This window comes from Saimiri boliviensis, chromosome 16 (genome assembly GCF_048565385.1).
Source record: "Saimiri boliviensis isolate mSaiBol1 chromosome 16, mSaiBol1.pri, whole genome shotgun sequence".
Taxonomy (NCBI): Eukaryota; Metazoa; Chordata; class Mammalia; order Primates; family Cebidae; genus Saimiri; species Saimiri boliviensis.
In genome coordinates this window covers 15,267,286-15,291,860 of record NC_133464.1, presented here as the reverse complement: position 1 = coordinate 15,291,860, position 24,575 = coordinate 15,267,286, and the positions used below count along the sequence as shown (strand labels likewise).

The following is a 24,575-nucleotide window of genomic DNA, read 5'->3' as shown; positions in this document are numbered from 1 at the left end:
TCAAAAATGGAGGGAAGGACCGTTTTCCCAAAAGCCTGGTTTCTTTAAGGTTGTGACATGAAGCGAATCCTCAGCTTATCCCCTGTGAATATATTTGCCATCTTTTATGTCACGTCATGGACTGTTTTGAATGTGAATCTCTTCTGTGAAACCCAACATGTCAACTCAGTTTATCTTTGCTGCTGCCGTGGGTGGTGGATTTGGCAGGCACTGAGTTCAGTTCTTTTGAAAAGTGTGGTCAAGTGGCAGAAGTGTGACTGCTGAATCAGACCTGGCTTCCACCATCATCCTGCCACTTGCTGTGACGGGCCAGCTACTTGTTACCTTTGTGTTGCCATTAATTCCCCTCTTAGAGTGAGGACTCTAATGCTTACTTGGCCAGAGTGGTTCTGAGGATAAGCAGTATTATATTAGAGTAGCTGGGATTCGGTAGGGACATTGCAAATGGTAACTGTCATCACCATCATCGTCATCATCACCGTCACCGTCATCACATCTTAACTTCTACTATGCATTTTATATTTCTTTTTCTTTTTCTTTCTTTCTTTTCTTTTTTTTTTTTTTTGGCAACAGAGTCTCTCTCTGTCACCGAGGTTGGGGTGCAGTGATGCAATCTTGGCTCACTGCAACCTCCGCCTCCCAGGTTCAAGCGATTCTCCTGCCTCAGCCTCCCGAGTAGCTGGGATTACAAACATGCACCACCACACCTGGCTAATTTTGTATTTTTAGTAGAGATAGAGTTTCACCATGTTGGCTAGACTGGTGTTTGAACTCCCGACCTCAGTTGATCCACCTGCCTCAGCCTCCCAAAGTGTTGAGGTTATGTGCAGGATCTACTGTGCCCCGCCTAATTTTATAATTTGAGGCAAGACTGATAGTGTTCCAAAAGAGGGCAGAGCTGGCAGGCATGTGTGCAGATAAAACGATTCCCTTTCAAGAGCATTCTTCAGCGGACACGAATCTAACCAGCCTAATTCTTACCACACAGGGTTTTCAAGCCGTGACTGTTTAAGACCAAGGCCATCACATTCTGACTCATCCCTCTCAGCACAGAGCACAGTACCTTAGGTCATCATTGATTGTCATTTAGCAAAGGGATGAAGATACTGATTTAGTCAGCAGCATTGATTAAGTGTGCCCTGTGTGCAAGCATTGTTCTAGGTACTGGGAATGCAGTGGTGAAAAGATAGAATATTCTCATGGAAACAGACAGAGTGATTAAATAAACAAGATAATATCAGATAACGGCAAGAACTCTTCAGGTAATTGAAGTAGGAGGATGTGATGGAGGGGCCGGGGTGACGACTTCAGGTTGGTGGGTCCGGGATGCCTCTTGAGGAAGTGAGAAGGAACCATCAGTCATTTACTGAGAAAGAGCTTTCCAGAGAGATGGAGCAGTCAGTTCTCTACCCAAGGCGGGGAGTCGGCTCCATTCATTCAAATACATAAAGGAGGGCCAGCGTGGCAGCAGTGCTGGGAGCGCCGTGGTGAGGCAGAAGAGAGGCTTGGCACACGTAGTGTTGAAAGATTAGCTGCCAAATGGATGGTGGAGGGAGAAGGAGAGTCCGGGGCACCCTGTGAGGAGGCGGCCACAGAAGTGCACACCATGATGGTGGCAAAGGAGCCACCGACAGGTAGCAGTGGAAATGGAAGTGAGTAGTTGTGTTTGGAACAGGTACTGGAAGAGGGTGTCTCTGGCTTGGTGATGGGGTGGAGGTGGACTCTGAGGGAAGGAGAGCTAGTGCTTCGATTTTCCACTTGAGCGACTGTGGGGAGATGGTGTTAGGGGTTACTGAAATGAGAGAAGGATGGAGGGGAGTGGAAGTTGTGGGGGAGGAGTGGAGAGTCAGGATGGTTCTGGCCAGGTCATGTTTGAGATATCCTTTAGGCGTCCCGTGACCACAGCAGCAGCAGGAAGGACGTCGGGTACAGGAATGTGCCGACCAGGGAGACGGTGACGAAGACTTCCTACTGCTTTGTGTGTTCTGAACAAGTTGCTGCTAATCATCCACATCCATAGAATCCTCAAATAGGCAAAGAAGCCAAAGGCATCCGGGAATTGGCAGAAGTCAGCAGCCTTCTGGGAGCTACCTGCAGAGGAGAGACAGCCTGAGCTGCTAAACCCAGCTGCCTGGCAGGAGAGCCTTTTGCTGGGACTGCTGGGTCTTGGTTTCTGGGACTGCTTTTCCTGCCGTTTGACCCTGCATTGCCCTGAGCTCTGTATGCTGAAATAAATCTAAGGGAAAGTCCAGCACTGGGGGAATGTAGTTGGGTTTGGAATAAGCAGCATCAGTAGCGTGCCTTTTCCGCGTGTGAAGCAGCAGGCCTCTTTCTTGCTCAGGAAGTTGGAGGCACAGATCCTTTATTTCCCTGTTTTTTGTTTTTATTTTTTTTCATTAAGAATTATATTTTGCGCTCTTTCCCTCCCCGGCTTCGTAAGGATAGGCCGCCATCATGAACGACACAGTAACTATCCGCACTAGAAAGTTCATGACCAACCGACTGCTTCAGAGGAAACAAATGGTCATTGATGTCCTTCACCCCGGGAAGGCAACAGTGCCTAAGACAGAAATTCGGGAAAAACTAGCCAAAATGTACAAGACCACACCGGATGTCATCTTTGTATTTGGATTCAGAACTCATTTTGGTGGTGGCAAGACAACTGGCTTTGGCATGATTTATGATGCCCTGGATTATGCAAAGAAAAATGAACCCAAACATAGACTTGCAAGACACGGCCTGTATGAGAAGAAAAAGACCTCAAGAAAGCAACGAAAGGAACGCAAGAACAGAATGAAGAAAGTCAGGGGGACTGCAAAGGCCAATGTTGGTGCTGGCAAAAAGCCGAAGGAGTAAAGATGCTGCAATGATGTTATCTATGGCCGTTGTGGATTTTTCACGAGAAGCTTAATAAACTAAAAACTTGGAAAAAAAGAAAGAATTATATTTTGCAAATAGTTTTGCACCTTTTCAGTTTTTGAGAATCGTTGTCTCTAGAGGTTTGCGGTTCTTGCCCTGAAACTCCAGCTCGTTACCGTCAAGCCGCGTGTGCCTGGAACGTTGCCAGCCTCTCCGTCAGTGCCCATCAATTCATAAAGTTACACAAGCTCAGCTGGACGGAGCAGGGTTTTATTGTTTTTGTTTTCTGGCACCCGGTGTGAACTGACATTTAAGAAGTCTCTTCCAAGGAGACGATTCATTTGGCTCATTGTTGAATAAAACGGATCTGAAATTCCTCCTGTATTTATCATCTCTCTGTCACTCCCCACTTGGTGCAAGGCCTAGAGAACCTCACTGGGCCGATGTGTTAGGACTCTCATCTCAGATTCCTGTAGAAGCAAAAATGGGCTGGCTATTGAGATTTCAGGTGCTTTTCTTTGGCAGATGGTGAATGAGGAGATGTTGAGAGAGGCTCCATGGCAGCTGTGCTTTGTGGGGATGGATGTGTAGACAGAAGCGGGATAGACAGAGAAATCGGCCTGTGGTTCAGCAGAGCGTAAGTGACTCTAGCTCCTCGTGAATGCTTTGGGCTTCCAGGAATAGCTTTCAGCTTCCTGTTGATATAGATAGGAGATGAAATCGCACCCTGCTATTCACCAAGAACCTGGATTCCTTTCTATTTATTGAACTGCTCACTGAGTGCAACTCCAGCCTGTTGACAGCAACACCCAGGCATCTAGAAGGAGGAGTGTGTTGACTCCTGGATGCAGGCTGAAAACAGCAAGGGAAGCTCTTTGGAAAAGATAATCCTAGCTTTTCTGATTGCATGGCTTAGAATCGCTTTCCTTGTGCCGAGTCTAGCCACCCTGTGTTCTTCCCCTTCTCTCCGGGCATCCCGTCTTCAGTTGGATCCAGCTTCTGCTTTCCTGTGTTCTTATAGGCAAGGGGACCCTATCAATGTGCTGCGCCCTGTCCCACCTGCTGAGGTGTTCTCTTAGACTGCAGGGAAATTGCGAATTGCTTAACGTTTAATAAGAAAAGAGAGAAGAAGATGGCCTCCCAGATGAAATAAATTATTCATATTGAAAACCAGGCATCAAATGGGTGCAATGTGTGACTCTTTCAGTCCCTAGAAGTGAAGTCACTCTGTCTGCCCCTGCCAGTCATTGCCACTGCCCTCAGGTCCACCCTTCTGCTAAGGAAACCTGATTCCATTTTGAGCGCTTGTTTTCATTGTGTTTACCAGTTTAATTTTATTTCGTGCCCACCAAGTAACACTTAGCCTTTGGCTCTGTGAGATGGATTGGAATTGCTTCAGTGGATAGTACTAAAGGTGTTACAGAATCTCTAAAGTTAGTATCACAGCCAGGGTGCTCAGCTTACAGCTCATGGCAGTCAAAAAGTGGATAGAGTTAGTTCCCAGGAAGTGAGTTCTCGTGTTACAAGGGGCGTTGGAACAGGAAGAGTCCGCATAATAAGGGAGTGCCACGTTCTTCCTTCAGCCTTCAAAATAGCCGCGTGCCCTCCCAGTAAATGTGTGCACTTTCAGAACCTAATACCATCTTGCAGCCCATGTGAGATCGTCACCAAAGGTCCCCAGAGCCTGCCAGACTCTGCCTGTGCATTTGTCCCTGAAAACCTCTTTGTGAACACAGACCTCAGGTTTGAAATGATAAATGATAAAATTTTCAGAATGTAATTTTAAAACAGGTAAAATAGGCTGGGCTCAGTGGTTCACGCCTATACTCCCAGCACTTTGGGAGGCCGAGGCAGGCGGATCATGAGGTCAGGAGTTTGAGACAAGCCTGACCAACATAGTGAAATCCTGTCTCTACTAAAAATACAAAAAGTTAGCTGGGCGTGATGGCGGGCATCTGTAATCCCAGCTCCTCCTGAGGCAGGAGAATCGCTTGAACCCGGGAGGCGGAGGTTGCAGTGAGCAGAGATTGCGCCACCGCACTCCAGCCTGGGTGACAGTGCGAGACTCCGTCTCAAAAAACAAACAAACAAAAAACAAGTAAAATACTCAGAATGTAATTTTAAAACGTGAAGCCCTCCTGTTTAATTAAAAACCAATCACACAGATTAGAATTAAAATCTGTAGCTCTACAAAGTTTTGGGCTCAAAAGACAATAACTGTAATCCAGCACAAAGGTTTTTATTCCCTCTTCCCACGTGAGGGTCTGATTGTTTGATATTCTCTGCTTTTCTTTTCTTCCCTTTGACTTTCCAGAGACAGACAGACTCTCTCTCTCTCTCTCTCGCTCTCTCGCTCTCGCTCGCTCTCTCTCTCTCTTTCTCTCTCTCTCTCTCTGTGACAGAGAGAGAGAGATAGAGAGGGAGGGAGAAGAGGTGGAGTGGAGCAAGAGACCAAGAATAAAATTAGAGAGGTCAAAGAAAGGCCCATTGGTAGGTGTAGAGGCTACAGGGTGCTTTTTGCTGGTTACACAATTGCTGCTTGGTTTTTCAGTTCTTAATAATAAAACTCCTAAATGACCTAAAGGGGATTAGTTATTCTTTTATTTAAAAAAAAAAAAACCTGCCAACTTTTAAATTGAATTTTTTTTTCTAGTAGTGTTTTTCATGTATCTTATTTAATTCTTATGGAAACCTCTGTGGCTGTTAGAGGCCCTTTTGAAAATCAGAAAGAGCCTTCCATTATCATAATAGTAAATATACATTGTAGGAAGTTAGAATAGACAAACGAGTAAGACTAAGAAAGTAAAAACATTGCATTCCCATTGCCCATCGCCTTAGTAAGATACCCTTTCTGAAATTTTCTATGTATACATATGTACTTTTCATCCCATCTAATACATTGGCCATATTTACATTTTCCTATTTACCCCCTAACTGTCCTTTATAGCTGCTGCTTCTAAAATAAGATTGGCTGGCTGTGGTGGCTCATGCCTGTAATCCCCACACTTCGGAAGGTTGAGGCAGGAGGATCTCTTGAGCCTAGCAGTTTGAGACCAGCCTGGGCAACCCAGGAAGACCTTTCTCCACAAAAAAACTTTAAACAATTAGCTGGGCATGGTGGTGTGTACCTGTAGTCGTAGCTGCTTAGGAGGCTGAGGCAGGAGGATCGCTTCAGTCCCCAGAGGTTGAGGCTGCAGTGAGCAGTGATTGCACTGCTGTACTCCAGCCTGGGCAACAGAGCAAGACCCTGTCTCAATCAGCCAACTAATTAATCAATTGAAAAAAAGATCCACTCTAGGACCACATATTGCATCTGGTTACTATGTCCTCTGGGCCTCTTTTCAACCTAGGCTAGTCCCTCATTGTCTTTGCCTCATGACAGCATCTTGTTGAAGAAATTGGACCAGCGATGCCTTCTGAATTTGTCTGCTAGCTTTCTTGTGATGCTGTTTAACTTGTTCCTCTATCCTTTGTGTTCTTCCAAAACTGGACGTCATAGTCTGTCTTACGCTGCTATAAAGGAACACCACAGGCTGGGTAATTTATAAAGAAAAAAGGTTTGTTTTGCTCATGAGTCTGGATGGCTAAAAAGTTCAAGATTGGGGATTGGCAAGTGGTGAGGGCCTCAGGCTGCTTACTCATGATAGAAGGCAAAGGAGACCAGCATGTGCAGAGATCACGTGGTGGGAGAGGAGGCGGGGGGAGCAGGGAGGTGCCGGACTTTTTGTAACACCACCAGCTGTCATAGGAAGTAAGAGCGTGAGAACTCACTCACCCCCAAGGGAGGGCATGACTCTATTCTTCAGGGATCTACCCCCATGACCCAAACACCTTTCATTAGGCTCCACCTCCAACCATGAGGATGCAATTTCAACAAGAGGTTTGGAGAGGACAAACGTTCAGACCACAGCTGTGGAAATTCATTCTAGGGCTTGACTGATACGGTTAAACATTTGGGCTGGTGTCTCTCTTAAGTGATGTCGTATGCTTCATGTTTCAGTAAGGATCCGAGATTGTTCATTGCATTCAGGTGGTGACGTTCTGATCATTCCATTGCCAGGTAACGTCGTGTTACTTTGGCCCTATATGAATGTTGAGTCTCCCACATGCTTTTTTCACCCATTGACAGTCCTTCCTGGAGTCAACAATTTCTTCAGCATTTGTGGAATGGAGATTTTCTAATTCTGTTTTTCTTGCTATGTTATAAAACGGCACTTAGAATTTTTTTGCCAAATACATGAGGCAAAGTTTTAGTTTATGGGAGATAAACCTGTAAAATCTTTCCTCAACTACTTGGCTGTCCTGAAACACCCTTTCCTCTGGCCAGGCAGGTTTCTAGCTGAATTATTTGCCTTATTATTTAAATCAGGAGATGCACTGGGCGCGGTGGCTCAAGCCTGTAATCCCAGCACTTTGGGAGGCCGAGGCGGGTGGATCACGAGGTCGAGAGATCGAGACCATCCTGGTGAACATGGTGAAACCCCGTCTCTACTAAAAATACAAAAAATTAGCTGGGCATGGTGGCGCGTGCCTGTAATCCCAGCTACTCAGGAGGCTGAGGCAGGAGAATTGCCTGAACTCAGGAGGCGGAGGTTGCGGTGAGCCGAGATCGCGCCATTGCACTCCAGCCTGGGTAACAAGGGCGAAACTCCGTGTCAAAAAAAAAAAAAATCAGGAGATGCTTTGATCCGCCTAAAATGTACCATGCCTCCAAGGCCCTGTCTCTCTGTCCTTCCATAATAGTGGGGTACAGGGGTTCAGGGTGCCCTCAGCTCCCCTGAGAGAACATTTCTCCAGGTTCTTGGTCTCCTGCCCTCTCAAGGATGAGAAGGGGACCACGGAGCAGTGCACAGTAAATGCCGGACTCAAAAGTGTTTGTAGAAAGTGATTTGTTCAAAGAGAGAAACAGAAGGAGAGGCAAACAGCTAACTCTCACACTGAGTGAGAAACTCCAGAAAGATGGAATCCAGGAGAGGAAAGTCGCTTCCACGAGAGTGTTAGGGAATCGAGAGAGATGGCGTTTAGGAGAAGACAGGCTTCCAGGAGAGTGTGGAAGGGGGCTCCAGAGGGGAAATCCAGGAGCGAGAAAAACAGCTTCCAGGGAGGGAGTGTTCATGGAGGGGATCCAAACAGGGCGTCCAAAGGGGTGTGGAAGAAGGGGACTTTTAACCTGGGAGGAAGCCGCACCTTCTCTAAGAGCCCTGGCCAATGAAAGGAGTTCCTTAGAACTTCTGCTAGAGTGATTGACTCTTAGTTTCTTCCTGTGCCACGAAATTCAAACATAAAACCATTAAATCTCCCAGATGGAAGAGATGGGAGGGGAGCATGGCGCTAGGAAGTTCTTGCCCTTAAAACTAGGACCCCTGTTGGACCCTGAAAGAGAACATATTCCCTCACTTCCAGCAGGTAATTTTTTTTGTTGTTTTTTTTGATTTTGAGACGGAGTTTCACTCTTGTAACCTAGGCTGGAGTGCAGTGGCGCAATCTCTACTCACTGCAACCTCCGTCTCTGGTTCAAGTGATTCTCCTGCCTCAGTCTCCCAAGTAGCTGGGATTACAGGGCCTCGCCACCACGCCTGGCTAATTTTTCTATTTTTATTAGAGATGGGGTTTCACCATACTGGCCAGGCTGGTCTTAAACTCCTGGCCTCAGGTGATCAGCCTTTCTTGGCCTCCCCAGGTGCTGGGATTACGGGCGTGAGCCACAGTGCACAGCCCCAACAGGGAATTGTATGAGGGACAGAATCTGTTTGCAAACGGTACTACAGAGAGGACACTGTTCTCAGGCAGCAGGCAAAACTAGTAACTACCCTTCTAAAAATCTATGAGTTTGTATCATTATTTTCGCATCAGTTTTCACATTGTACAGGTTTGGTTTGGTTTTGTCTGGTGGGGAGTGTTTATCCATCACCTTAAGTATTTATCTTTTGTGGAATAAACAGTCCAGTTGTACTCTTTTCATTATTTTTAAACATATAATAAATTATTGTTGGCTATCGTGACCCTGTTATGCTATTCAATATCAGATCTCATTTCTTCTATCTAACTAATTTTTGTGTGCCTGTTAATGGCCCCCTTCCCTCCCGCCCACCACCTTTCCCAGCCTCCAGTAACGTCATTCTGCTCTCTCTCCCCGTGAGTTCAATTGTTTTAATTTTTGGCTCCCACAAATAAGTGAGAACATGGTAAGTTTGTTTTTCTACGCCTGGCTTATTCCACTCAACATAATGACCTCCAGTTCCAATCACGCTGATGCAAATGACGAGATCTCCTTTTTTGTGGCTGAATAGTAATCCACTGGGTATACATACCCCATTTTCTTTGTCCATTTATCTGTTGATGGACAGGTAGAAGATGGTTGTACTAATTTACATTCCTACCAACAGTAAATGAGGGTTTTCTCTGTGTCCCGATAGTATATGAGGTTTTCTCCACATATGAGGCTGTCAGCATTTGTTATTGCCTGTCTTTTGGATAGAAGCGATTTTAACTGGGATGCGATGATATCTCATTGTAGTTTGGATTTGCATTTCTCTGAAGATCAGTGATGTCGAGCACCTTTTCTTACGCCTGTTTGCTGTTGCACAGTTTTTAATGTCTTTGATTTACAAATATATTTTTTTCTTAACACCAAAAGTGTTGACGTGCATAATACCACAATATAAAGAAAAGAATTTAAAAATAAGTTAAATGGATTTTTACAGATCTGGTAACTGGGGTTTATGGAAGTAGCTAAGGGGCAATTATGCCACAAAAAAAGACACCCCCTTGCTTTTCTCATGTCATTGGCAAACGTCTGACTCAGCATAATTAACTGCTTTTATTGTCTGAGCCATAGAATGATTTTAGAGTATGGATGACTGATTCTGTGAAAAAAATGCAAATATTTCCTATATCCTACAAAAATATACAGGGTGCTAGATTATAGTCCCACATTTTTATGGCTCTCTCTCCCCATGTAAAATGAAACGTATTATTCATACTGTGAAAAGATGGTAGCATTCATCTCTTTGTATTCTGGGGGGAGATATTTACACTGCAGTGAATGGCAGCTGGAATCCACTCCAGCCCATGCAGACTTCCTGGTTGGGGCTTGCATCCCTCTCCGTGGCTTCTCACAGTGAGGCCAGGTTGCCAGCAACCTGCTGCCCTCCTTGCCTGACACCCGGTTCTGTCGATCTTCGCAGGTACCTGTTCGCACTGCAGGTGAAGCAAGACCTGGCTCAAGGCAGGCTGACGTGTAACGACACCAGCGCCGCGCTCTTGATTTCACACATTGTGCAATGTAAGTTCTGTTGGTTTCCTTTGAAAATCATGTTGGAAATAACACGGTGATGTGATTACCGGGGAGAAACATCACATCCCCCAAAAAAGACAGTGTCCATGTCTCTTTTTGCTGTTCACATGAAGGCCTGTGGGTAGAAGAGAAAAACAATACTCCTGATGTCATTTAATGTGCCTATCCCCAAATATGAACCCCCGTATTTTCTGTTCAGGTATTTGTTTTGCTTCAAGGATTAGTACACAATTGATACTTCAGTTGTCTGAAAGGATAAGCTTGGATATGTGGTTGCCAGTTCCGCTTGTCCTATTCCTGGATTTAAACTTTATCATTGAATATGGCGTGTTAGCCTTCATACGCCATTTCACTTCTCTCTAGAGTGTTTGCTCTCCAGAGTTCAGTAAACCAAGACACGTGAAGCTGGATTAGTCATGCTTGACCCTAGATATTTTAATTTGCCTTAATATAAATAAAGGATAAATTAGACTGTGCTTATTTCAAGGCCGCCTGGCACCCCACCTGGGTGTTTTTTTTTTTTCCCCTCTTGACCAAGGCAGAGATTATTGAAATATGCACATTATGTTTCAGAAAGGTAGTTGGGGGTATAACACTCAGTGTATACGTGCTGCTATAGAGGAAAGTTGAGCTATCATATCACCTCCACATTTACATTGCAGATGAAGCGGCCTCATACAGTCAGCCCCTCCCATCCTGATAAATGCCTAGTTAACAAGATTTACGAAGGTTTATGGGAAGCATCACTCTTAATAGTCAAAAAATTGCTCTAGTCTATTACAGTAAGGTTTCAGTAGATGCTGTGCGTCTTGTTTTTTGAATATGAGCACTCAATAGATGTTTTCTTACCAATTTGAAAAAATGACACGGGCAAGAAGAAACCAAAAAAATAGGTATCTTTATTAAGCCTGTATGCCAGCACTGTATATATCATCTCATTTAATTCTCCTACAGCCCCCTGAGATCAGGTCTGTTGTTATCCTTATTTTACAGGGGAGGGACCCTAAGCACAGAACACTGTGTGATTTTTGCCTTTCCTGCATTTGGTCTCCCCTCTTCATAAAATGATAGTGGAGAAGGAGAGGAGGCTTTGAGTCAGGCAGACCTGGTTTCACAATATGTATGTGTATCAAATGGTGATATTGTTCACTATAAATGTATACAAAAAAAAATGCAGAGTCTCTGTAACCCAGGTTACAGTGTAGTATCTCGATCATGGCTCACTGCAGCCTCAGCCTCCTGGGCTCAGGCAATCCTGCCTCAGCCTTCTGAGTAGCTGCGACTATAGGTGTGTGCCATCAGGCCTGGCTAATATTTTATTATTTTATTTTATTTTATTTTTTTGAGACAGAGTTTCACTCTTGTTGCCCAGGCTGTAGTGCGATGGCGTGGTCTCGGCTCACCGCAACCTCTGCCTCCTGGGTTCAAGCAGTTCTCCTGCCTCAGCCTCCAAGTAGCTGGTATTACAGGCGTGTACCACCACACCTGGCTAATTTTGTATTTTTAGTAGAGACTGGGTTTCTCCATGTTGTTCGGGCTGGTCTTGAACTCCTGACCTCAGGTGATCCCCCTGCCTCGGCTTTCCAAAGTGCTGGGATTTCAGGTGTGAGCCACAGTGCCCAGCCTCTTTTATTTCTGAGGATATGATGTCTCACTGTGTTGCCCAGGCCAGTCTCAAACTCCTGAGCTTAAGCAATCTTCCCACTTCAGCCTCACAAAGTGCTGAGATTATAGACATGAGTCACCATGCCTAGCCAATATATATAATTTTTATTTTGTCAATTAAGAAAATAAATTTTAAAAATGAAGATCTTTTAACAACAGTGAATTTCACTTGTGTATCTTGGAATGGAGATTTGCTGACATCCAGAAAACCATTGTCTCAGTCCAATATACCATTCTTCCTCAGAAACCTGCAAGTGGCTCGGAGTCCCCCATGAATCTTCCGTTCTCGAAAGGCAGTTAAATAGATGGATTCCAGAGTACCCCTGCTGTTGACAGGGTAGTTGACATACAGTCTTCTTAAAATCTTCTGATATTTGTAAGGCCCCATTTGCATTTTTAAGCATCCCATTTACTCAGTCATGAAAGGAGGCATCTCATAGAATCTTCTGTGAACTGTGTCGTGATTTCAATTATTGGTAATTATTTGTGTCATTGGTAAGGTATAAGGGTCAAGTCATCTCCCTTTGGCTGAAACTATATTAACCCTAATAGAAAATTATCTCTGGAAGGTGACGTCCATCTCGTGTGTCTTTCTGCGCACAATCTGATGTCTTCTTATTTCCCTCCCATCTTTTGCTTGAATGCATGGAGTCTTTAAAATAGTCTTTTCACTTGCTTCTCTGTCACTGGCCGTGTATCTCCCCTGCAGTATGTTGGACTTTTAATTTTCTCTAATTTATTGTGGATTGACTAAGAAGGACAAGCTGATGAGGAGAAGAATCAGCTACTAGTTGGCCCTGCTGTAAAGATAGCACTCACGCAGTGCAGAGGCGAGGCAGGGCTCTGTTTGTGCAGGTCGTGTGGTCCCTACTCTGAGGGTTCCGTGTAGTAAGGTGGGTTTTCCACGCCTGTCCCCTGGGGATGTTCCATTCATTTATTGAAATCACGGGATTTTGGTTTATTGCTGTTTTTCTTACTGTTTTACTGAGTAGACTGCTAAGGAATGTAGTATATGCATAAGCTGATATGTCATTTTCAGCATAAACATTTAAAAAAAACGAAGTCAGCTGGGCGCGGTGACTCACGTCTGTAATCCCCAGCACATTGGGAGGCCCATGCAGGAGAATCTCTTGAGGCCAAGAGTTTGAGACCAGCCTAGGCAACATAGTGAGACCTTGTCTCTACAGAACAAAATTAACTTGAGGCCGAGGGTTCAAGACCAGCCTGAGCAACACAGTGAGACCCTGTCTCTACCCAAAATAAAAAAAACAATAGCCAGATGTGATGATGTGTGCTGGTAGTCCCAGGCACTTGGGAAGCTGAGGTGGGAGGATCGCTTAAGCCCAGGAGTCAAGGCCCCAGTGAACCGTGATCACTCCACTGTGCTCCAGCCTGGGTGACAGAGTAAGACCCTGTCTCGGAAACATTAACATAAACAGAAGTCAAATCTTGAATATGTGTCTGTTTTCAAAATTCCCAAAATATAAGGAGCAGCCTATTTCCATATTTCAAAGAGGAGAGATGTGGAGAGTGAATGAATTTCATGGTCATGTCACTGTGGCGTGACAGGAGGGCAAGAAAAGACAGGCCACCCAAAACAAAAGAGAGCTAGGGGTCTCTACCCTGATGCTAAAGGAAAACCTGGACCGTTTGGCTCTCTTGATGTGGAATGCTGGGAAAGAGTGTGTTCTAAGATTCATAGGCATTGAGATGCCCACACATTGAGTTCACAAGACATTAAGGATTTAAGGAATTCCTCTGTATACCATGAAGCCTCATTATTTCCAGATTTTGTCTTTGCACATTCGCTCATTTATTTGTAACCCCCAAATCAACACTCATGCGCTTTCACGGTCATTTGCGGACATGCCCAAGATGGCGAAAAATTGGAGTCACCCGATGCGCATTCCCAGTGCGGGTCAAATGAGGCAAAGCTCTGAGTACTGATAACAGATATCTTTTTCACGGTGTATTTAGTGCCGCACTTTTCACAGTTTTGTGCATGTTATTGGTGGTTTCACTGTTAAGACAGTCCCCAGGCGTGGCACTGAAGCGCTGTCTGTCTCGTGCCCCCGAGTGCGGCGCCATCTGCCTGATAGAGCAAACGCGTGTTAGCTAAGCGTCATTCAGGCATGAGTTCAGCTGCTGTCTGCCACGAGCTCCATGCGAAGGACTTGGCGATGCGTATTTAAGATGGCTTTCAACAGAAACACACATAAGACACGGCCAGTTAACGAAAATGTTCTTTCAAGACTACTGTAGGAACCTCACCCCGTATTTCCCCTAGGAAGAATGATTCTGGAATGGCTAATTCCGTGTTTATGGCGGCTGTGCAGATCATAACTGCCTGGAATGATGAGCATACACTGCATTTCCTTGAGGCCAGATAGAAGGAATTGCGGAAGAGCCAGGCCCTCCGTCGTCAAGGCAACAGATGATCATGGCAGGCTGACCAGGCGCACCCCCCATTCTGTGCCGTTTTCCGTGTTGGAGAGTGGCAATTTTACTCTATTTAGGAAGGAGGAAGCCAGTCCAGAAAAGGCAGTTTAGGAAAGTGTTGTGGGTCTTTCAGAGCATGAGGAAGCAAGTAAGGGAAGGGTTCTTCCAGCGCCCCAGCTGCCACCAGGTGAGTTGGCCCGGCTTTGTGCAGAGCAGATACCCTCACTGGGTGTGATTTATGGCAACACCCAGGCCACGTCCTGCTTGATGACTGGAGTGCGTTGCTGTATGTGTGACACACTGCTTCATGTGATGGGATGAAAGGTGAGTTTCATAGCAACAGTTCCCTTGCTTTTTATCAAAACAGCTGGGCTCTGGTCAGGAGGCTATTTTTTATTAAGCTTGTTGCACAGTATATGTGATACAAAGAAAAAGGTGTGCCGTCTCAGAGGGATAACAATGGTGTGTCCTGAGCTAGTGTTGTTAAGGCGCAAGACTGATTTTAAAGCTCTATCCTTTAACCCTCCACATTCCAGCACTATGGAGAGCTATCTTGAGATTATGGGAGAAAACGAGGTTACGTGAGAATTATATTTCTCATAGATAAAAACGTATAAGACTTTGCAGTCTGACCTGTTACTTCTGACAACAGGACTATGAAAAGTTTAATAAACTCTCTTAATTTTTTTAGGCATTAGATTATTTACCTTTCACCCACTGACAATCGTCTTTTCTCTACATGATAAAGCATTTGGGTTTTGCACTAGTCATTCTAGTATGCAAGAGTTTCACTTTGATTTTATAAAGTCCTGAAGCTCCAGGGTTTGTTGAGAGGTCTTATGGTTATCACCCACATGTGTGGAATTTACAGGAACCTCCCCAGGCAGATGGGGAGAAAAGAAAACCAGGAACAGGTATGGCTGAAGATGGATGATTCTGAGGCTTCTTTGCTTTGTTCTGTTCTGTTCTGTTCTGTTCTGTTCTCTTTCTCTCTTTTTCTCTTTCTCTTTCTTTCCTTTTCTTTCTTTCCTTTCTTTTCTTTCTTTCTTTCTTCCTTTCGACACGAAGTCTCACTCTGTGGCCCAGGCTGGAGTGCAGTGGTGCAATCTTGGCTCATTGCAACCTCCACCTCCTGGGTTCAAGTGATTCTTCTGCCTCAGCCTGCCTAGTAGCTGGGATTACAGGCGCCTGCCACCACACCCAGCTAATTTTTATATTTTTAGTAGAGATGGGGTTTCGCCATGTTGCCCAGGTTGATCTCGAACTCCTGACCTCAAATGATCTACCCTCCCTGGACTCCCAAAGTGGTGAGATCATAGGCGTGAGGCACCGCGCCTGAACTTAAGGCTTCTTTCTGACTGTTAGGGTTGAGGAGGAGTGGAAACTGTCTTCTTAACATCACCACAGTTGATAAAAACATCCTCATATCCCACCTCCGAGGTCTAGCCCTTCTGACGTCCCCCACCAGCGGCACTCACCTTCTGTAGTCCGCCAGCTTGTGTGTGGCTAGCTGGGGAATATTGACAAACTGGGAAGTCTTCTTCCTATGTGACCTATTTTTCTTCCTCTGTTTCTGTTTAGCTGAGATTGGAGATTTTGATGAAACCTTGGACAGAGAGCACTTAGCAAAAAATAAATACATACCTCAGCAGGATGCACTAGAGGACAAAATCGTGGAATTTCACCATAACCACATGTAAGTCTCACGCTTGGCTCCACATGCCCTCTGAGCCAGTTCTCTCTGCCTCCCACCCTCCACGGCTGCGCCTCCCCTCTATCCCCTACACCAGCTACTGTGGAGAAAACACAAAGGGTGAGGAAGGAAGATCACAGGCTTACTGAGATGCGGTGACCCATCCTGGCTGCTCAGAAGCGCAGGTCACCCACAAAAGCCTGGAACTTTAGGATGCCCGTGCTTTGGAACAAAAGAGACAGTAAGCGCAAAGGACCTGCCAGTTATCATCCTGATGGGAAGCTGGGAGAGGATCGTGGCGAACTGGGGACAAGGTCAGAGTATCGTGAAAATCCAGAACCTTCGTAGCCTCTGCATTTTCGTTTTTGTGTGGATTTGTACAATGTTGTCAGAGGACTCGTGGTGCTTTTGGTGGTTGCTTTACAGAAGCGCTGGAGCCTGACAGCCGTGTGAAAAACGTTGTCTTGAACTTTGCAGGTTTAGGTTATTGGAAGCAACTGAAAACTTGTTTTAACACAGTGGTGGTTTGCTTTTATATGACCTTAAAGGAAACTCTTTGAGATTCTAAAAAAAAAAAGGCAAAAACTGGCCAAGTTTGGAGACTTTTGGGGTTTTGTGTCCCATGAGCAATGGAGCTTTCGTCCTCGCTGGTAGACTCTGGGTGACAGTGAATGGGAGGTTGGGTGTCATCTGACCGAGTAGCCCCAGTGTTTGCGATGAAATGCCTTTTTATTTCCCAAGAGAAGCTTCTTAATCTCATATTAATAGAAACAGGGAATTCAAATCTCCTGGCCTTTCTCTTTAATTTTTGTTTTGTCAGTGGACAGACACCAGCAGAATCAGATTTCCAGCTCCTCGAGATTGCGCGCCGGCTGGAGATGTATGGAATCCGGCTGCACCCGGCTAAGGACAGGGAAGGCACGAAGATTAATCTGGCCGTTGCCAACACGGGAATTCTGGTGTTTCAGGTGAGAGCCTTGAGAGCCCGGCTCAGTTCCCTTGGTGGTGGGGAGAAAGGAGCTCGCCCTTCAGCTGCAGTTCGTACTCAGTGGGCCAAAGACCTCTGCTAGTTGTTTCTCATTGAACAAAGAAAAACAAAACTCATCTCAGGCTTTCTGGTTCCCAGGCCCTCAGCTCCCAGATTCTGTTTCACTGACCTTTGCCCTGTTTGGGGAAATTCATGTTGCAGATTTGTTTGATTTTATTGACTTTGTAGCATCACAGAAACATGTGGCTCTCAGTGGACCCGCACACAGAACACAGTATAATGGAATCGAGATTTTGGGTCCACAAATAAATATGTTTTTCACACTTACAGATGGTATTTTGCTATAATGTGGTCTTTTTTCTTTTTTTTAACCCAGTTTGGGTTGAACCAGCTTATTTGGTTGGGACTTCAGATATACTTAAAGATTGCAAGGCATGCTTTGAAGATATAGCAATTTTATAAATTCATAAAAGCCACACCGTTCATCCTGGCTAACACGGTAAAACCCTGTCTCTACTAAAAACACATAAAAATAGTCAGGTGTAGTGGCATGTGCCTGTAATCCCAGCTACTCGGGAAGCTGAGGCAGGAGAATCGTTTGAGCCCAGGAGGCAAAGGTTGCGGTGAGGTGAGATCACCTCACTGCACTCCAGCCTGGGCCACTGAGTGAGACTCCATCTCAAAAAAAAAAAAAAAAAAGCCACATTGTTGCCTTTTTTATAGCAAAACATACTGCACTTGAATTCTTACTTATATTCTACCTAAGGGCATAGTGATTCTCTGCACTCTAAAATGTGTGTTCTGTTGATCATCTGCTATTGGACTGTTTCATTGATCAATGCTTCTTAATAGGCTTATTGAAGTATTGTTTACATACAAGAAAGTACGCACATTTGAAGTGTGCGGTAGGTTTTTATTACGTATGTGTATATCCTGTAAAATTACCAATATAACTAAGATAATGAACATATTCACCACCCACAAAAGACTTCTCTGCATATTCCTTTTCAACACAAGCAGCAACCTGTGCTTTCATTTCATTTCTATTTTCAAATGAAAATAGAGAAAGCACCTGCCTTTCTCATGAAATAGGACCAGATTTCACCCAGTTAGGAAGTCGTCAATATGTTCAGGACCTAAAACCCTTTTTTGAGCTCTTCCAAGTTTGCTTCTATTTCTCCCTCATCTTTTATCGGAAAGTGTTCCAGGGATTTTTCTGTTCATGCATTGGAAGTTTATGGTAACATAATTATTATACAATCACGTCCCAAGAAGAGTTAAATTGGGCTTCCTACCAGGTAGCAGGGAGTGACGTTGTGAGAGCAGTGTGGTGTTCAAGGCAGGTTTTTTCTTGACAGTTTTTGGACCTGCATGCATAACCTCTGAGTACCTGATAAGAAAACAACAATAGGCCAGGCGCCGGGGCTCACGCTTTAGTCCCAGCACTTTGGGAGGCTGAGGCAGGCAGACCACTTGAGGTCAGGAGTTTGAGAACAGCCTGGCCAACACGATGAGACCCGTCTTTACTAAAAGTACAAAAATTAACCAGGCGTGGTGGTAGGCTCCTGTAATCCCAGCTGCTTGGGAGGCTGAAGCAGGAGAACCACTTGATCCCAGGAAGCAGAGGTTGCAGCGGGCCAAGATCACGCCACTGCATTCCAGCCTGGGCGACAGACAGAGCAAGACTCCATCTCAAAAAAGAAATACAGCAATAAAGCCAAGTGGAGTTTTCAGTGTGCTATCCTTAAATTTCAAATCACAACCCTGAACCATTTCTAAAAAGTATTGAGAAGGAAAAGAGGTGTCTCACAGTTGAATTCATGTGCTTTGATTGTGTTTGACACAATCCCTAAGTATGGAGAATACCTGGGTAATGCCGTCGCGTGCCAAGCCTGTGTCTCGGAATCCGTCTTCTTGCCAGTGCCCGATTGTTTCATTCTTGCCACGTTGAATCAATGGGCCTGGCGTTCCGGTGGGCTGCATAGGAATTCTGATTTCAGCTGAGGCTGGGCAGACGGGAGTTGGTGTCTGGCAGCTGCCCACTGTTTCTCCACCTGGCTGCCAAGGTGATGAGGATGTGTGAGCCCCGCCCAGAGACTGCGCCGGTCTTGATGACGCAGGGCAGGCCTGGCCTCTCATCATTTTGCTGGTGCTGTTGGAAGCTTGATGGGCCCAGGAGCTAGACCAGGGTGGTTGAAGCAGGGAGTTGATTGCAAACCTGCTGAATGCACCATAGCTGCCAGGACAGCATGCTCTTGGAAGTCTCTTTCGGCAACATCAACTGTGTGATTTGGGGCAAATTAAAATATATCCATGTTGCAGTTTCCATGTCTATAAAATGAAGCTAGTAAATCCATCTTGCTGGATTTTATCATATAAGGGTTGTTAAGATACCGTGTATAAAGCCTTCGGGATGGTACTTGGCCCTTCGTAAGTCCTGGCAGCTAATGACTGTAGTGGTGGTCATGCTTTTTATTTCTATTTATCTTTCTTTTCATCACTATCTTGGCTAGTTTCTTCTCTCCCTGGAGGCCGACTTAGCTTGAATGCCGATATCCTGTAATCAGTGAGAAATGTTGCAGGAACAGGGATCATCTGATAGCCACAGATCCTGTGAATTCTCTGCAGAAGCCATCTCTCCTGAGCAGTCACCTGCCAGTCCTCTGCCGTTAACTCCCAGAAGCAGAGCAGACAGACTCCCAGGCTGCTTGTTATGCATTTCCTGGCTTACTGCTACTGGCTTTGTTTTTAGGGTTTCACTAAGATCAATGCCTTCAACTGGGCCAAGGTGCGGAAGCTGAGCTTCAAGAGGAAACGCTTTCTCATCAAACTCCGGCCAGATGCCAATGTAAGTGGTCCCGGTGGGAGAGGGGACCTGCTGAGCCACTGGATGGCTTGTGTCCTGCAAGAGGTGGAGGTCTGTGCTTGGCAGGGCTTCCCCTGAACTTGTGGCCAGTGCTACCCAGGTGCTTTCGTCCACATGAAAACCAAGCATCTCTAGGACAGATGAATCCAAATGGTCGGTAACGCTACGGCTGTCATCCTTGGTAAACAGAGAGCATAAAGGAACTGCGTGAATGTATACCTGGGGAGAGGGTCATTTCCCTGCCCAGATCCAGGCAGCCCCTCCCGACAAGCAACCCCAGTTATGCTGTCACTGGGCGTCCAGCCCCAGGCTACAGCTGCAGACCCCGTTCAGGCTCCCGCCCTACCCTAGGCACAGACTAAGTCCCCAAGCCCTGCCGGGAGCCCTAAGCCTCCAATAGAGCTCATTTTCATGGGCTGAAAATGGTTCCCTTCCCCACTTCCCACAAGCTGCCTGACGCTGTGGCCCGTGCCAGGACTGGGGCGGGAAGGGAGGAACAGCAGCATCTTTGTCTGCTGGAAATGGCGACGGAGGAGGTGGGTGAGGTGTCCTGGGCATGTGTCCCCAGCCAGCACATAGAGTTCTTTTTCCCCTGGGAAAGAAGATGAGAAGCGGCAATCCAGGCTTAGCGTTTAGCTGCAACCTGCGTTCAGTAGGCTCTCATGGCCTGACCCGGTAAGCATATCCCCATTTTAAATGGTTTTCCGTGGAAAAATTTATTGGAGTTCCAAAAAGCTGCCTTATAAATGAAGAACTGCAGCTTCTTTTTAAGTTGGTTTCACCCAAAACTGTGAGATCCCCCAAAATAGCTGGAACTGCTGGGAATGCTGACAATAGTGACTTTTGTTTATGTAATATGACCGCTTCATTTGGAAGCGTTCAGAATGGGGAAAGAAGATTTCCATATCCCCTTTCCACAGTCAAAGGACATGATTTTTTTCAGCCGAGAGTGACATTTTTGTGCTCCAGGAAAAAAAAAAAAAAATGTTGATGTCCTGTGTAGTTCCCAGTTGCCTTGAGCTGTGGGCTCCTTTACAGAGAAACATCAGAAGAGTCACTATTGACACAAAGTGTGAGGAAGAGGACGAACGTTGTGTTTCAGTTGTTTTAAGGAGGCAGAAAGGGAGTTTCAGTATTTGGGCTTTGTTTTTCAAGGAAATATAAGCCAAGTAAACATAATTTGTATATGAATCCTGTCAAGAAATGGTGTCACCGCCGCTGAAGCTGCACGGCTGTTTCTTTTACTGGTCTATGAGATTGTGTGGGGGGGAAAATGATGGAATAGGGACTGCATTGTATCCTTAGGAATAACTGTAGTTGGCCGGGCACGGTGGCTCACACTGTGGGAGGCCGAGGTGGGCGGATCACCTGAGATCAGGAGTTCGAGACCAGCCTGGCCAACATGGTAAAACCCCGTCTCTACTAAAAATAAAAAATTAGATGGGCCTGGTGGCATGTGCCTGTAGTCCCAGCTACTCCCGATGCTGAGGCAGGAGAATCGCTTGAACTTGGGAGGTGGAGGTTGCAGTGAGCCGAGATTGCACCACTGCACTCTAGCCTGGGTGACAGAGTGAGACTCTGTCTCCAAAAAAAAAACTACAGTTTACTAAATCTTTGCATTTATGGTCATCTTATCATAAAATTCACAGTGCAAACTTTTTTGTTTTAATATGGAATGCTTCACTTATTGGACAAATCTGTCTTCTGCCCCTTTTCTCCTATTTCAATGGCGTATCTGTGGGTAATGGGGAAAAAAAAAAAAAACAGTGCTGTATTTGCCCTTTTTAGAGCGCATACCAGGATACCTTGGAATTCCTGATGGCCAGTCGGGATTTCTGCAAGTCCTTCTGGAAAATCTGCGTTGAACATCATGCCTTCTTCAGGCTTTTTGAAGAGCCCAAACCAAAGCCCAAGCCTGTCCTCTTTAGCCGGGGGTCATCATTTCGGTTCAGGTGAGGTCCCCCGCTCGCGCCTCCATTTGCTGGGTGCACGTTTTTCCTCCCGCCTCTCGAAGCGCCTGTGACACGCAGCAGGGAGGGGAGGTGAACTCGGCTTCCCGGGAGCTATGGCTGAGCGGCAGGGGCGGGGGGGCTTGCATCATAATCCCAGTGGGCTCTGTTTGAATAGCAGAGAGGCACTAGGCAAAGCCACCCTCATGGTAAACTCCTAGCGGGAGTCGCTAACTCAGAAAGGATTTCCTCTCTCTGTAGAAGTAGGGGTGTCTTGTTAACATTTGGTGTTGCTTCATCGAATGATACGTGGTTAACCTCTTCATTCATTGGTTAACGTCTTCATTCACTTTTCCACAAATTGTTGAGCATCTGCCATAGGCGCTGAGCCTAGTGACCCCTGCCTTCATGAAAGGTACAGGCTCTGATGGTTGCTTAGTGACCAAACACAGTTATCAAGTGGGCTTAATTGAACATTTTTTTCTGTATCTTCAAGGAAAATATCAAGAGACTGAATGGACCCAAAAATACAAAGTCTGTTAGGATTGCTTTTAGTCCCGGCTAACTGAGGAAACCTGCGTCTCTCCCAGCTAGGGGAGGAGGGGAAGGGAAGCCACTGAAGTGTCATTTGTGTGTTTCAATGAGAATGCCCTTGGTGTTTCTCCCCTTCCCGGTCCTGGTCTCTGTTTCAGTGGGCGGACTCAGAAGCAGGTTCTCGACTATGTTAAAGAAGGAGGACACAAGAAGGTGCAGTTTGAAAGGTAAGAGAAGCTTCGATGCTGCTTCCAGTCCGAGAAGCTCAGATTCGCCAGTTAACAGCTTGTGGCTGCTAATTATTTCTTCACACAGACCTCAGACCTGATGACTCTTGAGTTGTAAATGACAGTCTCACCGTCACCCTCAGCAAGTCCAGTGTTCCAGAGGAAGATTTTAGGGCCCAGGGGCGCACCCTCAAGAGTGAGATGAAGAGAGAATAGAGGGGACCAGGGGAGGCGGAGAGGACGTTAGTAACGGGAAGGAGCGAAGGGCTCAGGACATCACGGGGGATGAAGCATCTTAAAAACGAGCTCACTGCTGAGTCCTTCGATATTTTGGGATTTGTATTGAAAGTATGTCTATGAACTTTTGAATTAAATAAAGTAAATCTGGAACAGAAACAGGGTTTTTTTTCTTTTTCTCACGCAGGGTCTTGCTCTGTCGCCCAGGCCAGAGTGCAGCGGTGTGATCACAGCCCACTGCAGCCTCAGCCTCTGGGACTCGGTCGATCTTCCCACTTCAGCCTCCCAAGTAGCTGGAACCACAGGCGCCCACCACGACTCCCAGCTAGTTTTTGGTAGAAATGGGGTCTCCCTATATGGCGGGGCTGGTCTCGAACTCCTGGGCTTGAGCCATCTTCCCGCCTAGGCCTCCCAAAGTGCTGGGATTACAGACAAGAGCCACCATGCCCAGCCAGAAACAAGATTTATTAACAATATTGTTGTTGTTGTTATCCAACACGTACAGCTCTTAGTGTGTGTCAGGCTGTTCCAAGCACTGGGCCTGTGTGACCTCATTGATTCGCCCCAACTCTGTGAGGTCCGCGTTCTTTTATTCCCTTAATGAAGATGGAGGCACTGAGTCCCCAATAGGCTAAATAAGTAGCCCAGGTCTCATAGCTGCTAAGCGGCTTCTGGCCAGCCAGCTCCCAAACCCAGGGCTCCAGGGCAGAGCAGCAGAACCCGAGCGGGGTGAAGGAGCCAAGGATGGGGCCTTAGGCACTAGTTAGTGCATGTAGGGTTTTTTAAAGTCTTTTTTCTTTTATCATTTTTGTGTGTTTAAAAATTTAAGTAAACACGCAAATTTCTGCTACTTAGAATTAACAGCCAGCAACAGTTGAACACATTTGCTTCTGGGCTTGTTTTTTCTTCTTTTATTTGCAGCTCTCGTTACAGACATGGCCAGAACCCCCTGGAACCACCAGCTCTGGTCATTTCCCTTCTCCTCTCCCCAGAGGCAGCTGCCAAAGTTAGGCGCCTTTCTGTATACATATTACTGCATCCCAAAAGAGTCTGTCGAATTGCTCTGGAGGCCGGGCGTGATGGCACAGGCCTGTAATGCCAACACTTTGGGATGCGGAAGTAGGTGGATCACTTGAGCTCAGGAGTTTGAGACCAGCCTGGGTAACGTGGCGAAACCTCATCTCTACAAAAAAAAAAAAAAAATTAGCTGGATGGGGTGCCGCATGCCTGTAGTCCCAGCTATTTGGGAGGCTGAGGTGGGACAATTGCTTGATTCATATGAGTACTCTCGTACTGTATATAATTCTGCATCTTGCTTTTTTAATACTGCCTGTTTTTTGAGATCCGTTTTAAGGGCCGTCCAGTAGTATGAAGATACTGCACTGTATTTCTCTGATTCCCTGTTGGGAAACATCCAGGTTATTTCAGAGTTGTGTTTTGATTTTGCTGAAATAAACCAGCTTCTATGGCCATCCTCGCATCTTCCTTCTACTGGTAATCTGTGGTGGTTTCCCATGCCCTGTCTCCAAAAATGTCATGTTCAGGAGGTTTTTCGGCAGGCACATCTGGAGATGAATCCCGTCATTTCCTTGGGCAATCAATGGTTAGTATTTGAAGACCGTGTAAGAAGTAGCCCAGTTCTCTCTCTGATTCAGAATGTGGATCTCCAGAGCTTTTCTGTGCTAGCCTGGAGTATTTTGAAGAAGAGCTGGATGTGCCTGGGAGTATAATCATATTTATACAGCTGCACGCATTTCAGGGCCTGAAAATGTCAGTGCCTGATTGATAGGGAAAAGAGGAATAGGCAGACTGAGAAGGGAA

At 45.9% G+C, this 24,575-nt stretch overlaps 2 protein-coding genes across 6 annotated transcripts in view; both read left to right on the top strand.

The window, feature by feature from the left end:
- The window catches only part of FARP1 (FERM, ARH/RhoGEF and pleckstrin domain protein 1), a 321,741-nt gene that overhangs the window by 235,561 nt on the left and 61,605 nt on the right, over positions 1 to 24,575 (top strand). For all 5 annotated transcript variants that reach the window (XM_003928211.4, XM_039473410.2, XM_039473409.2 and 2 more), the window contains exons 6-11: positions 10,047 to 10,144; positions 15,842 to 15,956; positions 16,774 to 16,921; positions 19,694 to 19,789; positions 21,596 to 21,759; positions 22,449 to 22,517. In XM_003928211.4, coding sequence (XP_003928260.1) covers positions 10,047 to 10,144; positions 15,842 to 15,956; positions 16,774 to 16,921; positions 19,694 to 19,789; positions 21,596 to 21,759; positions 22,449 to 22,517 — 690 coding nt within the window. The remainder of the gene's footprint in view (positions 1 to 10,046; positions 10,145 to 15,841; positions 15,957 to 16,773; positions 16,922 to 19,693; positions 19,790 to 21,595; positions 21,760 to 22,448; positions 22,518 to 24,575) is intronic.
- Positions 2,402 to 2,953, top strand: LOC101054494 (small ribosomal subunit protein eS24-like). Its single transcript, XM_039473413.2, has one exon. The coding sequence runs from the start codon at positions 2,455 to 2,457 to the stop codon at positions 2,854 to 2,856; it is 402 nt and encodes a 133-aa protein (XP_039329347.1). The 5' UTR covers positions 2,402 to 2,454; the 3' UTR covers positions 2,857 to 2,953.

Excerpts from the sequence above, each read along its gene's own strand:
- LOC101054494 (XM_039473413.2), top strand. The coding sequence starts at position 2,455 with ATGAACGACACAGTAACTATCCGCACTAGAAAGTTCATGACCAACCGA.